The 23061-nt window shown below is 32.6% G+C and overlaps 1 protein-coding gene across 2 annotated transcripts in view; it reads right to left on the minus strand.

The window, feature by feature from the left end:
* Window positions 1–455: 455 nt before the first annotated feature.
* The window catches only part of LOC108911555 (regulator of telomere elongation helicase 1 homolog), a 39496-nt gene continuing 16890 nt past the window's right edge, over window positions 456–23061 (minus strand). For both annotated transcript variants that reach the window (XM_018716530.2, XM_018716529.2), the window contains exons 5-10: window positions 22315–22521; window positions 11668–11830; window positions 7067–7324; window positions 3158–3397; window positions 771–1025; window positions 456–718 (exon numbers count right to left, since the gene is read on the minus strand). In XM_018716530.2, coding sequence (XP_018572046.1) covers window positions 497–718; window positions 771–1025; window positions 3158–3397; window positions 7067–7324; window positions 11668–11830; window positions 22315–22521 — 1345 coding nt within the window. In that variant the 3' untranslated portion in view covers window positions 456–496. The remainder of the gene's footprint in view (window positions 719–770; window positions 1026–3157; window positions 3398–7066; window positions 7325–11667; window positions 11831–22314; window positions 22522–23061) is intronic.

Consider the following 23061-nt stretch of genomic DNA (forward strand, 5'->3'; position numbering starts at 1 on the left):
AACCACGGAAGCCTACAAACAAAACTAAATTTTGCTCAAATTGGTGAACTAGGTTCTGAGTCAAGGAGAAAACAAGAAATAAAAAAAGAAACTAACTTTTTTTGCGACAATTTTCGTTTCAGCAAGATTGGTTAAATCGACAGCATTTGTGTCCTAGATTATATCCTTGAAGTATGTAACATAATCACAATTACTTACTAACACTCGATTAACCAATCACTAAACAAAATCCCAGAAATAAAATTATTGGTCAGTAATGCAGAATACGACTCAACCAACATGCGTCCCTTTAAACGGATGTTATACACTGATAGGGTAACTATCCCCTCCTTCATTTGTTCGTCCTGTTAAAACTGGGACCCTCTGCTTGTAGGAGTGCCTAATTTCTGGCGGATGCACAAATAACTGCGTAATATATTTAAAAGAGTATTTTTATTTAATAACGTATAATTAATCTTGCCCATTTTTTGTTACAAAATAAAATATAAAAAGTAGTTTACAAGTATTGTTTTAAATGTTCACAATATTTATTGTAATCATCTTTATGGCAATTTTTAATGTAAGGATCTAAACCCAGAATGAGGTATTTTAATTGATGTTTAGTTCGGAAAATTTCATCTATTAAATTTATGAATTTACTAAAATTTAAAGTATCACCATACATCTTCAAAGCACAAATGAAATTTGTGAGTGATGCAGGATCCAAAGCCTTTCTAACCTGCAATGTATAGCGTGTAAAAAATATAATAACTAATCAAAGTAATAACTACCATCGTCATGTATTCCTGCGGACCTGTATTTTCTACATTTGACGTGTTAGGGATTAAGTTAATTTTTTTCCTTTTCATTGGGTTGAAAAGGTCTTCTTTTGTACTTCTTTTATGTATGACGACCTCTCCAGAATTTGATATACTAGAGCCAGCAACTGAACTTGTGCTAAAGTCAAAATTGGATTGTTTGGAAATGTTAGGAACTGCTTCCGCTACTGAAGCTAGTGGGCTACTCTTTGGTTCGCAAACTGGAAACTAAAATGAAAATTTAAAAATTAGATCGATGTATTAGAATCTCTGAAGTTGTTTGAATAAAAAACCTTGATGGATAGAGCGTTTCTTAAACTTTCTAGACACAGCATAAGTGGAAAATATTCAATAAAGAGGCAAAAAACACGATAATTTTTAGCGTCTACACTTTAATTAAGGAGAACTACCAGTAAAAACCAGTATGTAAAAAAAACTTTTTTATTAAAAGGTAGCAAACTGAATGTATGTCATCAACATGAATTAGCGGATTCAATATGGCGCCTATAACGCCCAAAAACCACTAAATTATTCTGAATAGTCTAGAGCCAATTTATCGAATCTCAAAATGGTGGATCCAATATGGCGCCCGTAGGGGTAAAAAATCGTAGACATTATTAAGAAATCGAAATTAACGATCCCAGAATCATTTATTTTAAGTTGAAAAGGCACATTGGGGGGGTTCGTTAGATCCATCGTCTGATTTTCCAGAGTAAAATTATCGAATCTTAGAATGGCCGATCCAATATGGCGCCCATAATATGTAGGCATAATAAATAATAAATCCATATGACGGTTGAATTTACCTAAACAAAGTTTACTTAAGGATCCTCGAGGGCGCTGTATGATATTGTTGCGTCACGTTTATCAATACAAAGATGGCGGATCCAATATGCCGTTTTTCAAGCTTAAATGAGAAGAATTAATTTAGAAATTTATATTTGTTTAGACCATTATAAAAATTTGCCAAAAAGACTCGCTGGCATTTTTCGTGTGACCAATTCATTTTTTTTGTCGAATTGTCATATATTTAATTGAAGCATAGTTTTAATATGAGATTTTTTAATGTTTCTAATTAAAATATGCAATGCGAAAAAAATGAACTTACCTTAAATTTTTCCTTTAAAATTGTTCTTGCCTAAAAATATTAAAAAAAATCGTATAGCACATTTGTTTAAAAAATTCTTTTAAAGTATTTAATTTAATTAAGGTTTTAGATTCAAAATTTTGTTCGTAGGTTAGACGTTTGTCATATTCTTTTTAGACATATCTAAAGTACAAGAATATCCTGTGTACTGTTATATTCAAGTAATTTTTTTCCATTGTTCAATTTCGTTCCAAAATATTTAAAACTTACTTGCTGCTTCTTAGTAAATAGTATCTTTTAAATTTGAAACAGACACAATCTACTTTTAAGTTGATATAACATTTGTATACTTCACGATAATATATGTAGGTTTGTACGCGGAGCGCAGATGGCTCCATCTGTCGTGCTAACTCCCAACTGTGCTATTCAAATGGCGACAGTAGGAAGCGACCTGCTATATTTCCAGGCACTTTGTTGCACGACTGCCACCCACAGAGGGAGTAACGCAATGTTTTAGTTATCAGTGTTGCGAGAAACAACTACTCCGTATGCTATATGCCCCGCCCGGCATAAACAAATTTAAGGAAACCTCATTCTGCAAATCCTTAATGTCATTTACGTAAATTCAGTCGTTCAATCATAAATGCATCCTGCAAACTTTAGCAATTCATGCTTGTTATGGGCGCCATATTGGATCCGCCATTTTGGGATTCGATAATACGACACTGGAAATTAAGACTACGGGTGTAAAGCTCCCCCCAGTGAGCCTTGTTAAGTTAAAGTGAATGATTCTGGGATCGTTAGTAGTATCGATTTCTTATACCCGTATGGGGTAATATTATTCAGAATCCACGAAAACCCCTAACAAAGCTTTTTGGGGTAAATTTAATTGCTGTGCGATCTTTAATACTGATTTTTTGTGGCTTGGGCTTTATAGGAGTCATATTGAATCCGCCAATTCAAAATTCGCAAATAAATTATAGTTACTTTAAAAGCACGTCAAATACAGATATTTTAATGTTATATCTGATTAAATTGATCTTAATATGAGTTTTTTACAAATATTCTTTTCTAATATATGATTTTTCTGCCGACTTCTAGTCGCCATATTGGGTCGCCATTTTGAATTCTTCGAAGGAGCCACTCGCTTTTCGAAAAAGGCATTCCTAACCAATCTTTTAAACCCTTATCCGTTCACATATACCAATGAGAATTTTGGACACAGCTTTGTTCCATTTTTTTTTCTATTCAAATATTATAAATTTATACTTACATTCAATTCAGCAATTTTAAAGAAAGCTTTAAGATCTCTCATAATTTCTCCAAAATTATTTATAACTTTGATATTGTCTCTCAGCCATCTGGATATCTGATTTTTTATTTTAAAATTATTAAACCTAGCATCAAGCAATATTATAGCTCCATAATCATTACGATGTCTGATAACTCGGCCGATGGCTTGGTTAACAGTTCTTGTAGCTTCCAAAGAGTACCATTCGTCTCCTCTTAAATACTGTAAAAATAAACAATATCAACAAATAACAGGGACCAAGTAAGAAAAGAAGGGAACTTCAGGGATTCAGAATCATTGATAGATGATAGACAAGCGTGCACACAGAAAATTTTCTCAATGACAACTAAATCAAAACTATATATTTATATTTATTTCACGACTATAGTCATGTGATATATACCGAGTGATTCAGCTAAAACTCCGCGGGCTAATTACTTAGAAACAAAAGAAGATATATACGTTCTGGGAGTTCTATTTGTTAAATATACAGTGTGATTTTATTTTTGTGTAGAAATAATGCCATTGGGATGGACGTCGCCGGCGTCGGGACGCCGAGAAAATATTTTTTCATTGCAGGAACTTTAAAAATATAACTATCTAAAAGTAGTCTTTTTTCAACGTTTTTTGTCATATACACTTCTTCGTCAACATTAGTATTTTTTGAGATATCCCATTATTTATTTTGAACACCGTATTTTTTTAAATACAGTTTCGTTGACTTTTACTTGAAGTTCTGTATAGCAATATTTATAAAGAACACTGTTCAACATGATGCAGTTCAGATGCAGTTACTGCATTCGAGTTGCCCTAATGCTTACATTCGTAAATGATACAATATGCAATATTATCTAGTAGGTTTATGTCACTTATGTTATTTATATAATTGTCAAATAACCAATAAATTGTATGACAGTTTAGTGGTAATCAGGTTTTCTGTTTGTGCTTTATTAAAAAAAACGCATTATGGTTCAATATAGTAATGCCGAAAAGTTTGATATTATGATGATTTATGGTGAATGCCGTAGAAACGCAAGAGCTGCTACTAGATTGTATAGGCTACGATATCCTAATCGCCGACGACAGCCAAACGACAAAACATTTAAAAATTTAGCAACAAATTTAATGCAATATGGCAGCTTTCAGAAAAGTAAACGTGACCGAGTACGGACTATCAGAAATAATGACAATGTGGCACAAATTTTGCAGACTGTTGAGAACAATCCAACAATTTCATTAAGGAATATTTCGGAAGAAACTGGAATTTCGTATTCCTCCTGTCAGAGAATGCTCTCTGATAATAGGTTCCATCCATTCAAAGCAACCATTGTTCATCATTTGAGACCCGATGATTATCAACGCAGATTAGATTTTCTTGCTAATTTTTCCGTATTGTACGAAGAAGATAATACCATAACGAAGAAAATACTATGGACTGATGAAAGCCGTTTCCATAACAATGGTGTGGTAAATATGCACAATTGTCATTATTGGTCAGACGTAAATCCAAAATGGACCAAAATATCTCACAACCAAAATATTTTTGGAATTAATGTTTGGTGTGGTATTTTGGATGGCAATTTAATAGGACCATATTTTTATGAGGGTAAACTAAATGGTCAAATGTATTTAAACTTCCTCCAAAATGAATTACCCGAGTTATTAGAAAACATCTCTATTAATGTGCGGCGCAGTTTGTGGTTTCAGCAAGACGGTGCTCCCCCACACAATGCAATAATTGTCACAGATTGTTTGCACGCCACATATGGCGACAGGTGGTTTGGAACAAATGGACCAATTTGTTGGCCTGCACGTGCACCAGACTTGACTCCCCTTGATTTTTTCTTGTGGGGTCATTTAAAAAATATTGTGTATGAAGAGCCAATAGAGGATTTGGCCGATTTATGCAACAAAATTCAGGCAGCCTGTACTGCAATTGACCGTCACACATTATTGAGTGCCTGTGATACCGCACTGAGACGACGATTCGAAATGTGTATCTACCAAAATGGAGAAAATTTTGAACAGCTCCTTTAGTGTACTAATTCATTTTAATCATTTTTACTTATAGTTTATTTTAATTTTCTTGAATAAAAGTTTATTAGTAAGTTAATATTCTTTAACAATAGTAAGATGTACTTTGTACCTTTATTCAGTACTTATTAGTGATATTATTTTTGCAAAATTTCTGAACTTAAAATTCTTTTTTTCAAATCATACCGATTTATTAATTCCTAATATTTCAAGTAAAAGTCAACGAAACTGTATTTAAAAAAATATGGTGTTCAAAATAAATAATGGGATATCTCAAAAAATACTAATGTTGACGAAAAAGTGTATATGACAAAAAACGTTGAAAAAAGACTTTACTTTTAGATAGTTATATTTTTAAAGTTCCTGCAATGAAAAAATATTTTCTCGGCGTCCCGACGCCGGCGACGTCCATCCCAATGGCATTATTTCTACACAAAAATAAAATCACTCTGTATATTTAACAAATAGAACTCGTAGAACGTATATATCTTCTTTTGTTTCCAAGTAATTAGCCCGCGGAGTTTTAGCTGAATCACCCTGTATATTTAGATTAGATGTTAAAAATTACAAAAGCATTTTCGGTGTGTTAATTTTTTTTAAAAAATGGCTGTGATTTTACAGTTTTGAAAATACAGGTGATAACGAACTGTGTCTAGGGTTTTGCAATTTTAATTATGGACCTTACGATTTACCCAATATATTGATGTTATATTTTTTGAATTTTTAGAAACGAATTATTATAACGTGGCAGGTAATAATGAGAGAAGAAATGCATGGATACAATTAGATGGCTATTCTGCACATTATGGGCGGCAAATTCGAGAATGGTTAAATTCTGTCTATGGCGAAAGGCTCAGTTGCTTGGCTCATTCGAACATCCAATCACAATGTTCTAGATTTTCTTTTTAGGGTTGTTAAAGAAATCAGTGTCATCTCTGCATTAAGAAAATGCACATTATTTTGATGAAATTAAATTATTTATAAATTATTGTTTTTGTCTCATTTTAGTATTTAAATTTTTTATTTGTATATTTTTCTGTTACAAAATCCAAACTACATAAACTGTAGTAGTTGCACAACACTGTAAACAAATAATCAAACTGGTTTGACATAACATCAAAGGGGACCACCTAGCCGGGTATCTTGGCCGGTGGATTTCAATAAGCCGAGTTAAGCATCACAGACGCAGGCTGGAATTTGAATGGGTGACCTAAGGCAGGCTCGGGACCTACCAGAGGCCTAGGTCGCTCAACACCTTCCGTATGAATGTGGTCCCCGATAAAAATGGTAATGAGAATAGAGCAATAAATCTCTGTAACTCAAGACAACATACATAAAAATTGTACGATACTTTGCCAACAAGCCACCCGTGTAGGAATAGGATGGTTTGAAGAAGTAATGAAAGAGGGTGTACAAGGGGCCTAATAAAGGCCTAAGTGCCGCAGTTGAAAGACAATTCCACCACCCCGACATACAGATAGACAGACAGATATAACATCAACTCTCAATATTGTTTATAAACTTGCAATGTTTTCTTAATCCTATAATTTATTATTATATAATAGTGATGTAATTTCATAAGACAATCCTAACTAAAAAAATCCAAATATATCAAAAAAAAGAGATATCTAGCGACTTTTGTCAAGAGCATCTCTTTTTTAGAAAAAAGAAACAAGATTTCAATCTGAACCGAAAACATATGTTCTGCCATTGGAGTAGAGTTTGGAGTGATTTAAATGTGAACAAAACTCCGTAACTACATCAGTGTCTTATTATTATAAAAATCAAATTTCCTTAAAATAATCAATATTTTCCAAATTATTAGCCTCGTTACTACAAGTAAATAACGGTAGATACCTCTTTATCTGCAGTGTGGCACAGATCCAAGTATTGCTTTTTCAATACTATTTTAGGATCCATCAAAGGAGGATAAGGTAATCCTATCACAATAACAGCTCTGCCATTTGCATCCGCAAAATCTAGACCTTCAGAAACTTTTCCTCTACAAACACCCATAAATATGGCTCCTTTTGCGCTGACATCTTTTATTTTCATGTAATACTCTTCCATCGTACTATTGAAAGCAGTTTTATCTTTGGGTTCTACATATATCATCTAAAACATACAGTTAACCTTGGTTATAACATATTTGGCTACAGCGAATCTTCAATTATAACAAATACATTTGAGATCCTATTTAAATCAACAGTGAAAATGCTCATTTATGATACCTAATACCAATACATTTAATGAACCAATTATTGATTAAATTTTATGTAATGCGATTGCTGACGAACTTTATTAATGCAAAACATAGCACAGCAGAGTAAACAGCAAAAATCAAACTAGATATTTTTATGTGGTTCATAGCCCATACTGTCAAAGTGTGAGAAATTTCTCTTCCTGTTTTAGCTGATATAAGCGATCATAAATTTCTTCAAAATTCAGCACCTTGTAACTAGATTGTTTAATATACAGAACAAGTTTGAAAAAATCAGAGGAAGATAGATCACCAAATGATGATGGATAATGATGATGACAATGACGATGACAGGGATGATGATGATAATGACTGTAAAACTAGAGATGATGATGGCATTTATAATGATGATGATGACGACTATAATGATAATGATGACAAAGACAATGATGATGATGATGATAATGAAATATTCTACTTGAGATCTTCACAATTCCAAACATATAGACTTCAATTGTTATATAACTACGTACCTTGCAAATTTTTTAAACCCTCTGAATTTTTTTGTATTTGTTATGATTCATCCTACACACTTAATGGATGCCTGTTTTTTGAGCAGATCTTGTTTATAAGAAATACAATATCTGTCAAATTACTTTGTATAAGAAGAAGAGGGTAATGGATCTAGCGGTATAACAAATGAATGTGGTATAAGTATAGTAATCCAATATCAAGTGTAGACTTTAATTAATTTGACAGTTTTCAAAACCAAATTAACTCGCTCAGCAAATGCGCATGTATTTGAACCCGATCACCCCCAGGAAGTTTCTAAAATGGCCATATTGTTGGGTTGGAAATATTTGGTTTTTGAAAATTGTCACATCATATCAGTTATACTTACAGGGTGACTCATTAATAATGGGATAGAGCTTAATGGCAGGTTGCTGACTTCAGAATAGAACGATTGAGCCAAACATGCCTTATCCGAATGTTATACCTTTCCGATCTACAGGGTGTTAAATTTGAGATTTTTTTTCGATTTTTTTAAATACCCTGGGCATCTTTGAAATTATTATCTTGAAAGTTTGTATGCCTATGTTTTCTGACGTGGTAATTACAAAAATGATAACTATTTTGCCATCAGTTTTAGGGGACTCTACTTGTACTGTTCTGTCAGAGTAAAAATATATCAAACTTTTTTGTCCCTCAAAAATCTAAACTTCCAATAAGAAATTATTAAACTATGTTCAATTCTAAATAAAAAAAAGTATGCCTGTTAATAATCGAAAAACTTAACCGTTTTCGAATTTACAATTTTTGGGTTTCAGTGGAAATTAAATCAGAAAATTATTTGTTTCAGGGTAGGCCTTAATTACGAATTAAGGGAAACACAATATCAACTGAAAATTTTATTATGCTTACATCTAATTTACGAATTACAAAAGATTCTTAAAGTGATCACTATTGACTTCAATACACTTTTTTAGTCTCTCATTAAAATTAAGTTTCACCTTGAATAGAGTTCTTTATTGATCTCTAAAGCAAAGAACGCATTATTCGGTCGCGGTCCCATCGCGTCGCGGTCTGTTCTGGGTTGAGCTGATCGCGGTCTTTTACAAAATCAGTCGCATTTGGCAATTGTACACAATCCTGCTCGCGCTCTTCTTTAAATCGTTGAGGTATTGTTTTAGTAGTTAAAAAAATGAGTTATATGGAAGAGGAAGCTTGTCTCGATCGAATCACGGTGTGCCGAGATTCTTTGGAAAAGATCGGTGGAGAACGCGATGCGAGCGCGACAAGCTTACGAACGTCTAGTGCGAATGCATACATTAGAAAACATGGGAAGGAACTCCACCGCGCGCGATTGAGACTAGCACGGACCGCAATGCGACGGGACCGCGATCGCCTAATGCATTCTCTGCTTATAGTGTCAACAGATTCTTCTATTTTTGCCCACAGCTGCTCTCGAGTATGTAATTACATCTTTATAAACCAAAGATTTAACATTATCCCGGAAATAAAAATCCAGTTGATTTAAATCAGGCTACGCACAGGCCAAGGGAATTTTGCTGCGACTAATCCCACAGTTTGGAAAAGGTCTGTCAAGATATTCTCTTACTGGTCGGGAATAATGTGTGGGAGTGCCATCATGCACAAACCAAAAGATTTGCGGTAAATTTAAGGGGACATTTTCAAAGAGTGGCGAGTCATTCGACATGGTAACACAAATGGTCCCAAAATGTTATTGTAAAGAAATCTATACCAAATATTTCTCCAGTTAAGTACACCGCGACGGGTAAATGTGGCTTTCTCCGTAAATAATATTTTATTATAAAATGTAGGGTCAGCATTTTGTTGCTGATGAAGAAACTGTGTGAACCGAAATATACCAGGAGAACCAAACTTTCTAGTCTTTGCAAGTTGCTTGGAATTGACCTAAACAATACATAACATTTCATTGACAGTGGCCTACTTTGTTTAAGTCTTCTTATTTAAAGTCGTATGTTGAAACAAATAATTCTGTAAAAAAATTGTAAATCGTCTTTATCTTGAAAACAGTTAGGTCTTTCAATTATTAAGAGGTATACTCTTTTATTTAGAATTGAATGTAGTTTAATAATTTCTTATTGGAAGTTCATATTTTTGAGAGACAAAAAAGTTTGATATATTTTTACTCTGACAGAACACTACAAGTTGTGCCCCCTAGAACTGATTGCAAAACAGTATACATTTTCGTAATTGCCACCTCTGAAAATATAGGCATGCAAAATTTCAGAACAATCGGTTAACAGATACTCAAGATATTTAAAAAAATTTTACAACAGTAGATTGAAAAGGTGCAACATTCGGATAAGGCATGTTTGGCTTAATCGTTCTATTTTGAAGTCAGTGACCTGCCATTAAGCTCTGTCCCATTATTAATGAATCACCCTGTATATTTAAGGCCTAAGCATGTTACAGTTAAAAATAGTTCCGCTTCAAAGAAAAACATAGTTGGTCTTAATTTCATCTTTCACAAAACATTATCCTTCACATTTTTTTCATATCTGCTATGATTTGTTTTATTTTGTTTTAATAGTAGTACTTAAATATATATATAATTTCCTGACCATATAATTCACTCCCCAAAATATTTATTTTCTGGGATACTGGTCAAAATAACCACTTAGTTTATAAAACTATTTTTCATCCATAAATTGCTTATTACGATCGTTTCGGGTTTTATCCCATCCTCAGACAACTGCATCAAAACATGAATTATAATTTTTTTTTATGAAATTGTTATCTGACATATTTTTTAAACATCTATTAAATAAAATATTATTATGTACACTTTAAAACTTACATAAGTCCAAAATATTGTTTAAAAACTTTTAAACATAGTATGCAGAACATATTAATAATAAATAAATAATATTTTTAGTTTTCTATTATATTGTTTAACAATTTATATAAATAAAATCAACAGTGAAAATGCTCATTTATGATACCTAATACCAATACATTTAATGAACCAATTATTGATCAAATTTTATGTAATGCGATTGCTGATGAACTTTATTAATGCAAAACATAGCACNGTAAACCCAAAATATTTCAGCTATTAAATGTCTATAATAATTTTGTTTTCGTAGAAAACACTCTTTTGTGCCCATTAGTATGATTTTTGTCAGTAGTAGATTTTGTTGATTGATTTATAGTAGAGGTGAATGAATAAATAATAATAATAATAATATAATAATAATAATATCTCTACTCCTCATTCTAATTACGAGAATTAGCCCATAAGTCAGAGACTTGTGCGGGAGAGGAGGCGGCATATTATTATTAGGCAGGCCGCATTTGCGCCCAGGAACGACTTATGTTGGTAGGCCCTAACCACCATTCAGTGCAGGAATGAGGGAAACCTGGAAAACCTCATTAATTAGGAGGGTGGTCAAATGCCAACCGGTGTCAATCTCTCACATTTACCCAAGCCAACATTCTTCCACCCTACCACACCTTCACAGAGGGTGCCAATCCTCCGTACAAGCATAGCTAATCTACGGTTTACCGGCCGCGGGAATCGAACCCGGGCAGAAATTTGCACACGATTAAAGGACTGACGCCTTAAACCGTGCAGCTATCGACCGACGAGATGTGAAATGATATGTGAAAATATCCTGTTTTAAAACATATATTTTTTAACAGTTTGAATATAACTAGTCAAAAAAAGTTGTAATATTGTAAAGTAATATTTTGTAAATAAGGATCCTACCTTTTGCTGGCTTATATTTGTCCAAAGTCCAGATTCTTGCCAATATTGTTGGAATTTTTGCATTATGGGGTATGATGGAAAAAATATCAGTAAACCATCAGGTATTATTCTAGCAAGATTCAATATACTTCTTCCCACTGATGCAATATATTTTATATTACCTCTAGGAACAAAATAGGTTCAAATGTAAAAAGACCATCAAGCTTACAAGATACCGTTAAATTATAATATAACTTTTATACAGAATGTCTGTCAAATGACCCCGCAGGTTCCTTATGGAAAATGGCTTCCAGCCGATAGTTCTGAAAATTTGGATTTGAATAGTTCTCGAAGCTTAAATAAAAAAGTTGTCATAGACACTAAGCTGAGAAAATTATATTTTTCCAAATATAGTCGCCGAAAGGTAGTACCGCGAGGTATAAATTGAAGAAGACTCATCGTATGGTCAAATAAAGAGAAGCCGTGCAATCTGTCCGAAACACATATTTCTTAGATTGTCGGGAGTTACTGAATCCGAATCAGCCATCCATTCGGGTATACAGATGCTATACAGGGTATACAGTATACAAAAGGTGCTTAGGGAAAATGATGATGAATTTCAGTTGGATGAACATATAGATGAACCAGGACTTCTAAGAGTACGAATTTTCTCAAGATTCCGAAATGTTGCAAGATATCAAATATTCATTAGTTATGTCAACGTGGATGAAGACAGATAATTATGGTGGTGATCAAGATAATGGTCCAATCCTAGCATATTATTGCACGTGTTACTCAGGGGCGAGAGTAGTATGAACTTGTGCTCATGTAGCCAGTGTTTTTTGGTTTCTAGGCTATGCCCGTCATCAACCACATGTGAATAGGGTTGCCAGATCTATTTCATGACAGACCCGGAGAAATTGATTTCCAAAAAAAAAAAAAATTTTGAAGTCAAATCGTTCACGAGGAAATCGATCTATAAAAAAAAAAAAGGTCTACAGCAGCTCAATTGACAAATTGATGTCTAAAAAAAAACAGATCTCAGGAAAATAAATTTTGGGGGTAGGACGTCTTAACCCGGAGAAATGACATATTAATCCGGAGCCCGGAGATGTACCATCAAAACCCGAAAACTCCGGAGACCTGGCAAGCCTACATGTGAAGTACCCAGATGATTCTCTATTAAATACTACATATAATGCAAATAATTAATTAATAATTGCATTACATATTATAATACGATTACATATGTTTGGGACAGATTACATTTACAATGATCTTACAATGACCTTCATTTGATCTTGATGTGACCTTGAAACTCATCCGCACAGCTGAATGGATGGCAGATTCAGATTGAGTGACCTCGATAACGTAAGGAACATGTGTTTGGTACAGATTGTACGGCTTCTTTTCATTTGACCTTACAAGCTAAGAGTCTTCTTTAATTTATACCTCACGGTGCTATATACTCCTAGCTTTCATCGACTATATCTCGGAAAATATAATTTTCTTAGCTTAGTGCCTATGATAACTTTTTATCTACGCTTCGAGAACTATTCAAATCCAAAGTTTCAAAACTATTGGCTGAAAGCCATTTTCCATAAGGTACCTGCGGGTTCCATCATCGAGGGGTAAAAGGACATGATCGATTTATTGAGGGTAATTGCATTACCCAGACCGCAATTACTTCAGATATAATAAAGTACTTCTTTAATGGCATATACAGAACCCAAAAAGTGGAGAGGGGACTTAATCTGTAAATTGAAATTGAAAAACTTTTAGATGTGCAATAATCTATATAAAATAAGTATGTAGATTAATTAGCTTAAATTGTTTAGTACCTAAAGTCAAATCATTACAGATAAAACATTTTACATCCTCAGGAAGACTTAACTGAAAGAAGTGGATAGACCACCTATGTATGCCTTGTATACAGGATGTCCCAGAAATAAATGTCAGCATTTTTACCATGAGCTTCATGCATCAAAAATAATAACTTATGTCTAATATTTTGCAAACAACCATTGGTTATTAAGATAATATTAAATAAATAATTTTTATTACTTCTCACAGGAGTTGAGGAACAATGTTGTCAAATGTAGGTACCGTCCAATCAGAAAGCTGTAAACAGGCGGTAGAATAAAAACTAGCAATGAACTAGTCATGAAATAAGCGGTCCTTTGTTTAGAGTTATTGTTATTTGTTTGTCAGTGTCGGGTGCAGTCTAAAAAGGAAAGAAAATGGAAATTAATAAAAAACCGAAGTTAAATCCAGTAAGTTCTAAAGAAAAAGAACTTCTAATAGAATATATTGAGGGTAAAAAACAAATGTACACTGGAAAGTTAACACCCAGCTACACTAGAGAGAAAATGAGGGCTAACTGGGAAGAATTTAACAAATATTTTGTTGATTATTTCATCCTACAATACCATATTAGGCATATCCATTTTATTCTATCATTATTTTAACCGTGTACAGTCCGTCCAGTAAACNCCCGCAGGTTCCATATGGAAAATGGCTTCCAGCCGATAGTTCTGAAAATTTGGATTTGAATAGTTCTCGAAGCTTAAATAAAAAAGTTGTCATAGGCACTAAGCTGAGAAAATTATATTTTTCCAAATATAGTCGCCGAAAGGTAGTACCGCGAGGTATAAATTGAAGAAGACTCATCGTATGGTCAAATGAAGAGAAGCCGTGCAATCTGTCCAAAACACATATTTCTTAGATTATCGGGGGTTACTGAATCCGAATCAGCCATCCATTCGGGTATACAGATGCTATACAGGGTATACAGTATACAGAAGGTGCTTAGGGAAAATGATGATGAATTTCAGTTGAATGAACCAGGACTTCTAAGAGTACGAATTTTCTCAAGATTCCGAAATGTTGCAAGACATCAAATATTCATTAGTTATGTCAATGTGGATGAAGACAGATAATTATGGTGATCAAGATAATGGTCCAATCCTAGCATATTATTGCACGTGTTACTCAAGGGCGAGAGTAGTATGAACTTGTGCTCATGTAGCCAGTGTTTTTTGGTTTCTAGGCTATGCCCGCCATCAACCACATGTGAAGTACCCAGATGATTCACTATTAAATGCTACATATAATGCAAATAATTAATTAATAATTGCATTAGATATTATAATACGATTACATATGTTTGGGACAGATTACATTTACAATGATCTTACAATGACCTTCATTTGATCTTGATGTGACCTTGAAACTCATTCGCACAGCCGAATGGATGGCAGATTCGGATTGAGTGACCCCAATAAAGTAAGGAACATGTGTTTGGTACAGATTGTACGGCTTCTTTTCATTTGACCTTATAAGCTAAGAGTCTTCTTTAATTTATACCTCGTGGTGCTACAACTCCTAGCATTCATCGACTATATCTCGGAAAATATAATTTTCTCAGCTTAGTGCCTATGATAACTTTTTTTCTACGCTTCGAGAACTATTCAAATCCAAAGTTTCAAAATATTGGCTGAAAGCCATTTTCCATAAGGTACCTGCGGGGTCTATCATTGAGGGGTAAAAGGACATGATCGATTTATTGAGGGTAATTGCAATTACTTTTTTAATGGCATATACAGAACCCAAAAAGTGGAGAGGGGACTTAATCTTTAATTGAAATTGAAAAACTTTTAGATGTGCAATAATCTATATAAAATAAGTATGTAGATTAATTAGCTTAGATTGTTTAGTACCTTAAGTCAAATCATTACAGATAAAAGATTTTACATCCTCAGGAAGACTTAACTGAAAGAAGTGGATAGACCACCTATGTATGCCTTGTATACAGGATGTCCCAGAAATAAATGTCAGCATTTTTACCATGAGCTTCATGCATCAAAAATAATAACTTTTGTCTAATATTTTGCAAACAACCATTGGTTATTAAGACAATATTAAAGAAATAATTTTTATTACTTCTCACAGGAGTTGAGGAACAATGTTGTCAAATGTAGGTACCGTCCAATCAGAAAGCTGTAAACAGGCGGTAGAATAAAAACTAGCAATGAACTAGTCATGAAATAAGCGGTCCTTTGTTTAGAGTTATTGTTATTTGTTTGTCAGTGTCGGGTGCAGTCTAAAAAGGAAAGAAAATGGAAATTAATAAAAAACCGAAGTTAAATCCAGTAAGTTCTAAAGAAAAAGAACTTCTAATAAAATATATTGAGGGTAAAAAACAAATGTACACTGGAAAGTTAACACCCAGCTACACTAGAGAGAAAATGAGGGCTAACTGGGAAGAATTTAACAAATATTTTGTTGATTATTTCATCCTACAATACCATATTAGGCATATCCATTTTATTCTATCATTATTTTAACCGTGTACAGTCCGTCCAGTAAACACAAATTATACAATCGTTTCCTCAAAGTTCTCGAAGGATATCACCACAAAACAGTAACTAGAGATATCACACAGATTATGGACTTCGTAATTTGTCAAACATGTCAAAAATATAAGGTTAGGTTTAATAATCCCTGCCTGTTCCCCCAAAAATATCAGTAGAAGAAATAGGGAACAATTCTTCTATCATTACTCAATAGAACACCATTTAAAAATACCGATTAATGAGTTTTAGTAGACACACGCCCCCTTTCTCTCGTTCCTTCTACTCCCTGTAATTCAAGAATTGAGGCCCTGGAATCTGGAATTCTAGGGAGGGTAGCTTAAAAAGCTATAGCACTTAGGCCCCATTGGGTTCCTTGTACTTCCTCCCAATAGATCAATCCACTGAGCCGCTAACCAACCTAATACAGAGAAAATAGTGGTTACGTTGTTCAGGGGTATCTCTCTAATAGAAGGGCAACATTCTGCCAACACAGATTCTCTTACTGATGAGACAGCAGTGCATTCATATAGCACATGTAGTACTGTCTCGTCTTCCTGTCCACAACTCCTACAAATAGGTGTGTCACACTTCATGTTGTGAAGGTGCTTCCTTAGCCTGTCTAGTAAATATAATAGAGAAAAACCATGAATATGCACTGGTTTCATGGCAATCTTGACTAACCATTGTGGAGGGTCAGTAAATAAATTAAAACATTGTGCAAACTGTCAAAGAAAATATAAGACATGTATACAGGGTGGTCCGTAAGTAATGGTCCATAGAGACATCCTAGATTTTTTACTTCAAAATATTACGATTGGAGCCAACATGCTTTAATAAAATGTTGATAACAAAAAAGATACAGGGTGTCAAAGTTGGAAATTAAAAATTGAATTTTCGTAATAATTATAATATTTTTGAGTGTATGAACGTNTGTACACTGGAAAGTTAACACCCAGCTACACTAGAGAGAAAATGAGGGCTAACTGGGAAGAATTTAACAAATATTTTGTTGATTATTTCATCCTACAATTAGGCAGATCCATTATATTCTATTATTAATTTATCCGTGTACAGTCCGTCCAGTAAACACAAATTATACGATCATTTCCTCAAAGTTCTCGAAAGATATCACCACAAACAGTAACTAGAGATATCACAGACAGATTATGGACTTCGTAATTTGTCAAACATGTCAAAAATATAGGGTTAGGTTTAATGATCCCTGCCTGTTCCCCCAAAAATATCAGTAGAAGAAATAGGGAACAATTCTTCTATCATTACTCAATAGAACACCATTTAAGAGAATACCGATTAATGAGTTTTAGTAGAGACACGCCCCCTTTCTCTCGTTCCTTCTACTCCCTATAATTCAAAAAGCTACAGCACTTAGGCCCCATTGGGTTCCTTGTACTTCCTCCCATTAGATCAATCCACCTGAACCGCTAACCAACCTAATACAGAGAAAATGGTGGTGACGTTGTTCAGGGGTATCTCTCTAATATAGGCCATAGACAGCAGTGCATTCATATAACACATGTAGTACTGTCTCATCTTCCTGTCCACAACCCCTACAAAGAGGTGTTTCACACTTCATGTTGTGAAGGTGCTTCCTTAGCCTGTCTAGTAAATATAATAGAGAAAAACCATAAATATGCACTGGTTTCATAGCAATCTTGACTAACCATTGTGGAGGGTCAGTAAATAAATTAAAACATTGTGCAAACTGTCAAAGAAAATATAAGACATGTATATATCACTGTAATCAGAAAAAGGAGAAGAATTCCAAAAACAAAAACAAAAATCAGTCTTCGAGAAATGCGTCAATTATATAAAAATATTATTTTTTATATAATTTTTTGATATCAACAAAATTTCCCTATATTATTCTTTCCTAGATAAAAAAGTGAAAAAGATAAGGGAGTTAGATTATACTGAGTAGCCTGTACATAAAAAGATTTTTTGAAGTAAACTGTTTCAGTGTATTATAATTTAATTTACTATAGTAATAAAGACATAATAAGGGTACAATAATAGATTAGAATTACTTTTCAATAACTGGAAAGTTTTATCTAGAAAAAAAAAATTGAAAAAAAAACATGAAATTTTTATATTTTTAATATAAGAATATTACAGATTTCAGAAATACAGGGTATTATTTAAAAAAAAAACATTATACAAGTTGCATATTCAATTGCTTTCTCCAAAAATGAATTTTTAGAAAATGTTCATAACTCAAACACTAAGTGAAATTTTACATACAGGGTTAACTATCACGTAGTACATAAATTTTAAGTGAGGATAGAGAAAAATAAGATTTAACAGAATCGACGTTCAAAAAATTTCCAAAATAGTTTTTAAAGCTGAAAATATTTGTTTTCCAAACCTCGGTGAAACCCCTATTTCACGACGGCTATGACCGTCCGTCAGACGCGAGATGTGAATTTCGCATACGGCAACGGTAGTGAAACAGCGCCGCGTTGCCACGTGTATCGATTATCCGCGCATTTGAAGAAAAACTTTTATTTACAAAATTCGTTTTCAATATCCTTGTAGAGTTTTACACTAATAAATAATAGTAAACACAAATAATTACTTACTAAACGTAAGTACGTGAACAAAAACACAAACACCAACAAAGCGACAAATTATTTAAACTCAACAGTTCTGTGAGTCGTAAAGTCACCTATTGAAAATTTGAAACAGCCCCATCTCTAGGCAAGTATCGTAAGGTGCACTTCAGACATCTTGTTTTTAAACTTCTTTTGTTGTTCTGGAATTAAATAGTGATAGTAATAAAAATAAAAACAAACATCGTCGATATGTTAGCATAAAATAATTAGTACCTATTATTTTAAGCTGTAAGTCCTCGAGGTATTTACAGTTTTCTGTAATAATTCGGCAGTACGTATCCAGGCCACTAGATCAACTTGTGTCTCGCGATTTTCAGGTTATGTTTACGTACACTACAGTTATCAAGGCACTGTAATGTATGCAATAAATTCAAGATTAATTAAAATGTACGTGAAGAACATGCGATGTGAACAAATCTAAAGGGCCAGTTGTTTACGATGTTTTTGGTGAGTCGAATGCAAATTCAACGCCGCTACGGATATCGGACATCAAATTAAAGACGCGGGTGACTGGTGCATTCCGATTTTTCAATTATTATTCCTTTCGTTAAATTCCGATTGACTTCAATGGACATTTTAATTAATTGTGCGTGGTGGTGTTTTATTGTTACTGTGTAGTCCTAACGGATCTGCAAAAATGTTGTTTTGAGAGTATGCAATAACGGAACTAAGAGCAAATGTAAAATTCTGCATGTAGAAAATATAATTTTAAACAATAAAAAAATACAACAGACAAAAGTAAATTGTTATATTGTTTGAGAACAGTCGTACATTAACGTATATAGCTCGAGAGTAAAAAATGAATGGTCCCTTTTTACTTGGGGACCTGTATATATAAGTTCTAGCTAAACTGTTTATAATGTCAGCACATTCCAAATCTAAGGCGGTCGGGCCTCGATGTTTGGGATGACGCAACCGCAGCGTAGCTAACATGCAACTATCTGGATTAACATCTATCAAATAGGTATTAATGAAAAATGTTTATTTCTATCGTTTCTACAACGGCAAAATGTCAATGCCGCTAAATATTGCTGAACAGCTGAATGAAATGATGTCGGTTGACAGTTCATAACCGCCGATTTACCAGGAATAAAGGGGGTTTTGCCCCATTTTTTAAACATCGAGCTAAAATTCCGAAATAATTTTTTTATTACCTTTTAGGCCTTCCTGAGCGCGTGGTTAAAATGTATGTACTAAGTGATAGTTAACCCTGTAGATTCTGCGCATTTAAAAATATGCTGTTCCATTTATAAAAATACTTATTTGTCCTGACATTTTAGTGATACCCCAATATTATCTCTTTAGTGCAGTAGTCGTGAAAGTAGTGAATAATTTTACATTCATTCACTCACTGTATGATAATAAAACAATTATAGGATTANCAACATTTTATTAAGGCATATTGGCTCCAATCGTAATATTTTGAAGTAAAAAATCTAGTATGTCTTTATGGACCATTACTTACGGACCACCCTGTATATCACTGTAATCAGAAAAAGGAGAGAATTCCAAAAAAAAAAACAAAAATCAGTCTTCGAGAAATGCAAGTCAATTATTTTTTTATATAATTTTTTGATATCACAACAAAATTTCCCGATATTATTCTTTCCTAGATAAAAAAGTGAAAAAGATAAGGGAGTTAGAATATAATGAGTTACCAAAAATAATTTTTTGAAGTGAAGTGTTTCCGTTTATTACAATTTAATTTACTTTAATAATAAAGACATGATAAGAGTTCAATAATAGATTAGAATTACTTGTCAATAACTGAAAAGCTTTATCTAGGAAAAAAATATATTAAAAAAAAAACATGAAATTTTTATATTTTTGATATAAGAATATTACAGATTTCATAAATGCAGGGTATTATTTAAAAAAAAAACATTATACAAGTTGCATATTCAATTGCTTTCTCCAAAAATGAATTTTTAGAAAATCTTCATAACTCATACACCAAGTGAAATTTTATGTAGATTGCATATTTAAAAATATGCTGTTCCATTTACAAAAATACATATTTGTCCTAACATTTTAGTGCACAATATATTGCATAGTGGAAAATATTTAAATGTGGATTGCAAAATAGTATATGTTATCTTTTTAATGCAGTAGCCGTTAAAGTATTGAATAATTTTATATTAATGTATGACTGTATGACAATAAAACAATTATAGAATTAATAACCTATCGCCTAAGTCTAAATATAAAATTAATTTCAACAACTTATCCACCTAAAACCTAAACCTACTTATTAAATTACCTATTTTGGTAGTTGCAGTTAAGTATCTCTTGATCTGGTCCTGTAGAAACTATTTTCACACAAACTTGGTTATTTTTCACAATGTGTGGATTTTCAAGGCAAACTGGAATGTTTATTGCCAATTCAGAAATCAGTGGCCGCAAAGGAGCTAGAGTGCCACTTGTCAGTATAACACATTTCAGGCCTTTATCCATAAACATATTCATACTAAAAATAAAAATAGGAATGATTGAATGGTTGGAGAAATTTCAAGTTTTAAAAACTAAACTTTTTATATTCATGATTTTATGGAAATTTCAAAATTTGTTAAAATATTATTATTTTTAATATAACGGGTGTTTTTTTTTAACCTCAAACTTTAAAATATGCCGAGAAATAAGATTCGAAATCTATGGCTAAAAATACATAGGATTTGTCTGAAACAATTTTATAGATTTATGATAAATAGCGCTGTAATCGATGTAATTCAATTTTTCTCCATTTCTCTTACTGAAATGTGTTTGCAATAAAAAATACCACGTTTTATGTAAATACTGGAAGAAAAGGTTTATTTATTTTGCAAATTTCAAATAACTGAAAATGTAAATGGTTAGTGAATAAACTGGTTTTAACGTAACTAGGAACAACAACGTGGACATATAAGTTTCCTGTTCCCTTGGGAGTGCTTGATCAAAATGACTTGTTTCTTACAGTTATTTCTTTTTTTCTACGTTTATTTTGCACTTTTGCAGTCACAAAAAAACACTAAGAAAGCAATAACACAAACGTTAAAAGTGAACATTATAATAATTATTTCTAATAAAGGAAATGGTATCCTTAAAACAAAATAAAAAAAAAATTCATTTATTTGAAAGTAAATTTAAGCACTCCGATAAGTTAGATGCGAAGGAAATCGCATTGTCCAAGTATCCCAAAAAAGACGCCTGTTCCTGGTTTACGATAATAGCAGTTTCTTGACAAGTCATTTTTCAGTAATTGAAAATTTGAGAAATAAAATTGGTCTTAAAACTAATTTTGATTATTTACAGTGAAAATATGATATTTTTTAGTGCAAACGTATTGCAGATATGTATGCGTATACTATCAATAGGAGAAATCGTAAAAAAAATCGAATGAATCTGAACAAAAATGTAAACATTTATTTACATATCAAAAAATGACAAAAGAAATTTATTTTCTGAAANGCATTTAAAAATATGCTGTTCCATTTATAAAAATACTTATTTGTCCTGACATTTTAGTGATACCCCAATATTATCTCTTTAGTGCAGTAGTCGTGAAAGTAGTGAATAATTTTACATTCATTCACTCACTGTATGATAATAAAACAATTATAGGATTAATAACCTATCGCCTAAATCTAAATATAAAATTAATTTCAACAACTTATCCACCTAAAACCTAAACCTACTTATTAAATTACCTATTTTGGTAGTTGCAGTTAAGTATCTCTTGATCTGGTCCTGTAGAAACTATTTTCACACAAACTTGGTTATTTTTCACAATGTGTGGATTTTCAAGGCAAACTGGAATGTTTATTGCCAATTCAGAAATCAGTGGCCGCAAAGGAGCTAGAGTGCCACTTGTCAGTATAACACATTTCAGGCCTTTATCCATAAACATATTCATACTAAAAATAAAAATAGGAATGATTGAATGGTTGGAGAAATTTCAAGTTTTAAAAACTAAACTTTTTATATTCATGATTTTATGGAAATTTCAAAATTTGTTAAAATATTATTATTTTTAATATAACGGGTGTTTTTTTTTAACCTCAAACTTTAAAATATGCCGAGAAATAAGATTCGAAATCTATGGCTAAAAATACATAGGATTTGTCTGAAACAATTTTATAGATTTATGATAAATAGCGCTGTAATCGATGTAATTCAATTTTTCTCCATTTCTCTTACTGAAATGTGTTTGCAATAAAAAATACCACGTTTTATGTAAATACTGGAAGAAAAGGTTTATTTATTTTGCAAATTTCAAATAACTGAAAATGTAAATGGTTAGTGAATAAACTGGTTTTAACGTAACTAGGAACAACAACGTGGACATATAAGTTTCCTGTTCCCTTGGGAGTGCTTAATTAAAATGACTTGTTTCTTACAGTTATTTCTTTTTTTCTACGTTTATTTTGCATTTTTGCAGTCACAAAAAACACGAA

The sequence above is a fragment of the Anoplophora glabripennis genome, unplaced genomic scaffold (assembly GCF_000390285.2).
Source record: "Anoplophora glabripennis isolate ALB-LARVAE unplaced genomic scaffold, Agla_2.0 scaffold822, whole genome shotgun sequence".
NCBI lineage: Eukaryota > Metazoa > Arthropoda > Insecta > Coleoptera > Cerambycidae > Anoplophora > Anoplophora glabripennis.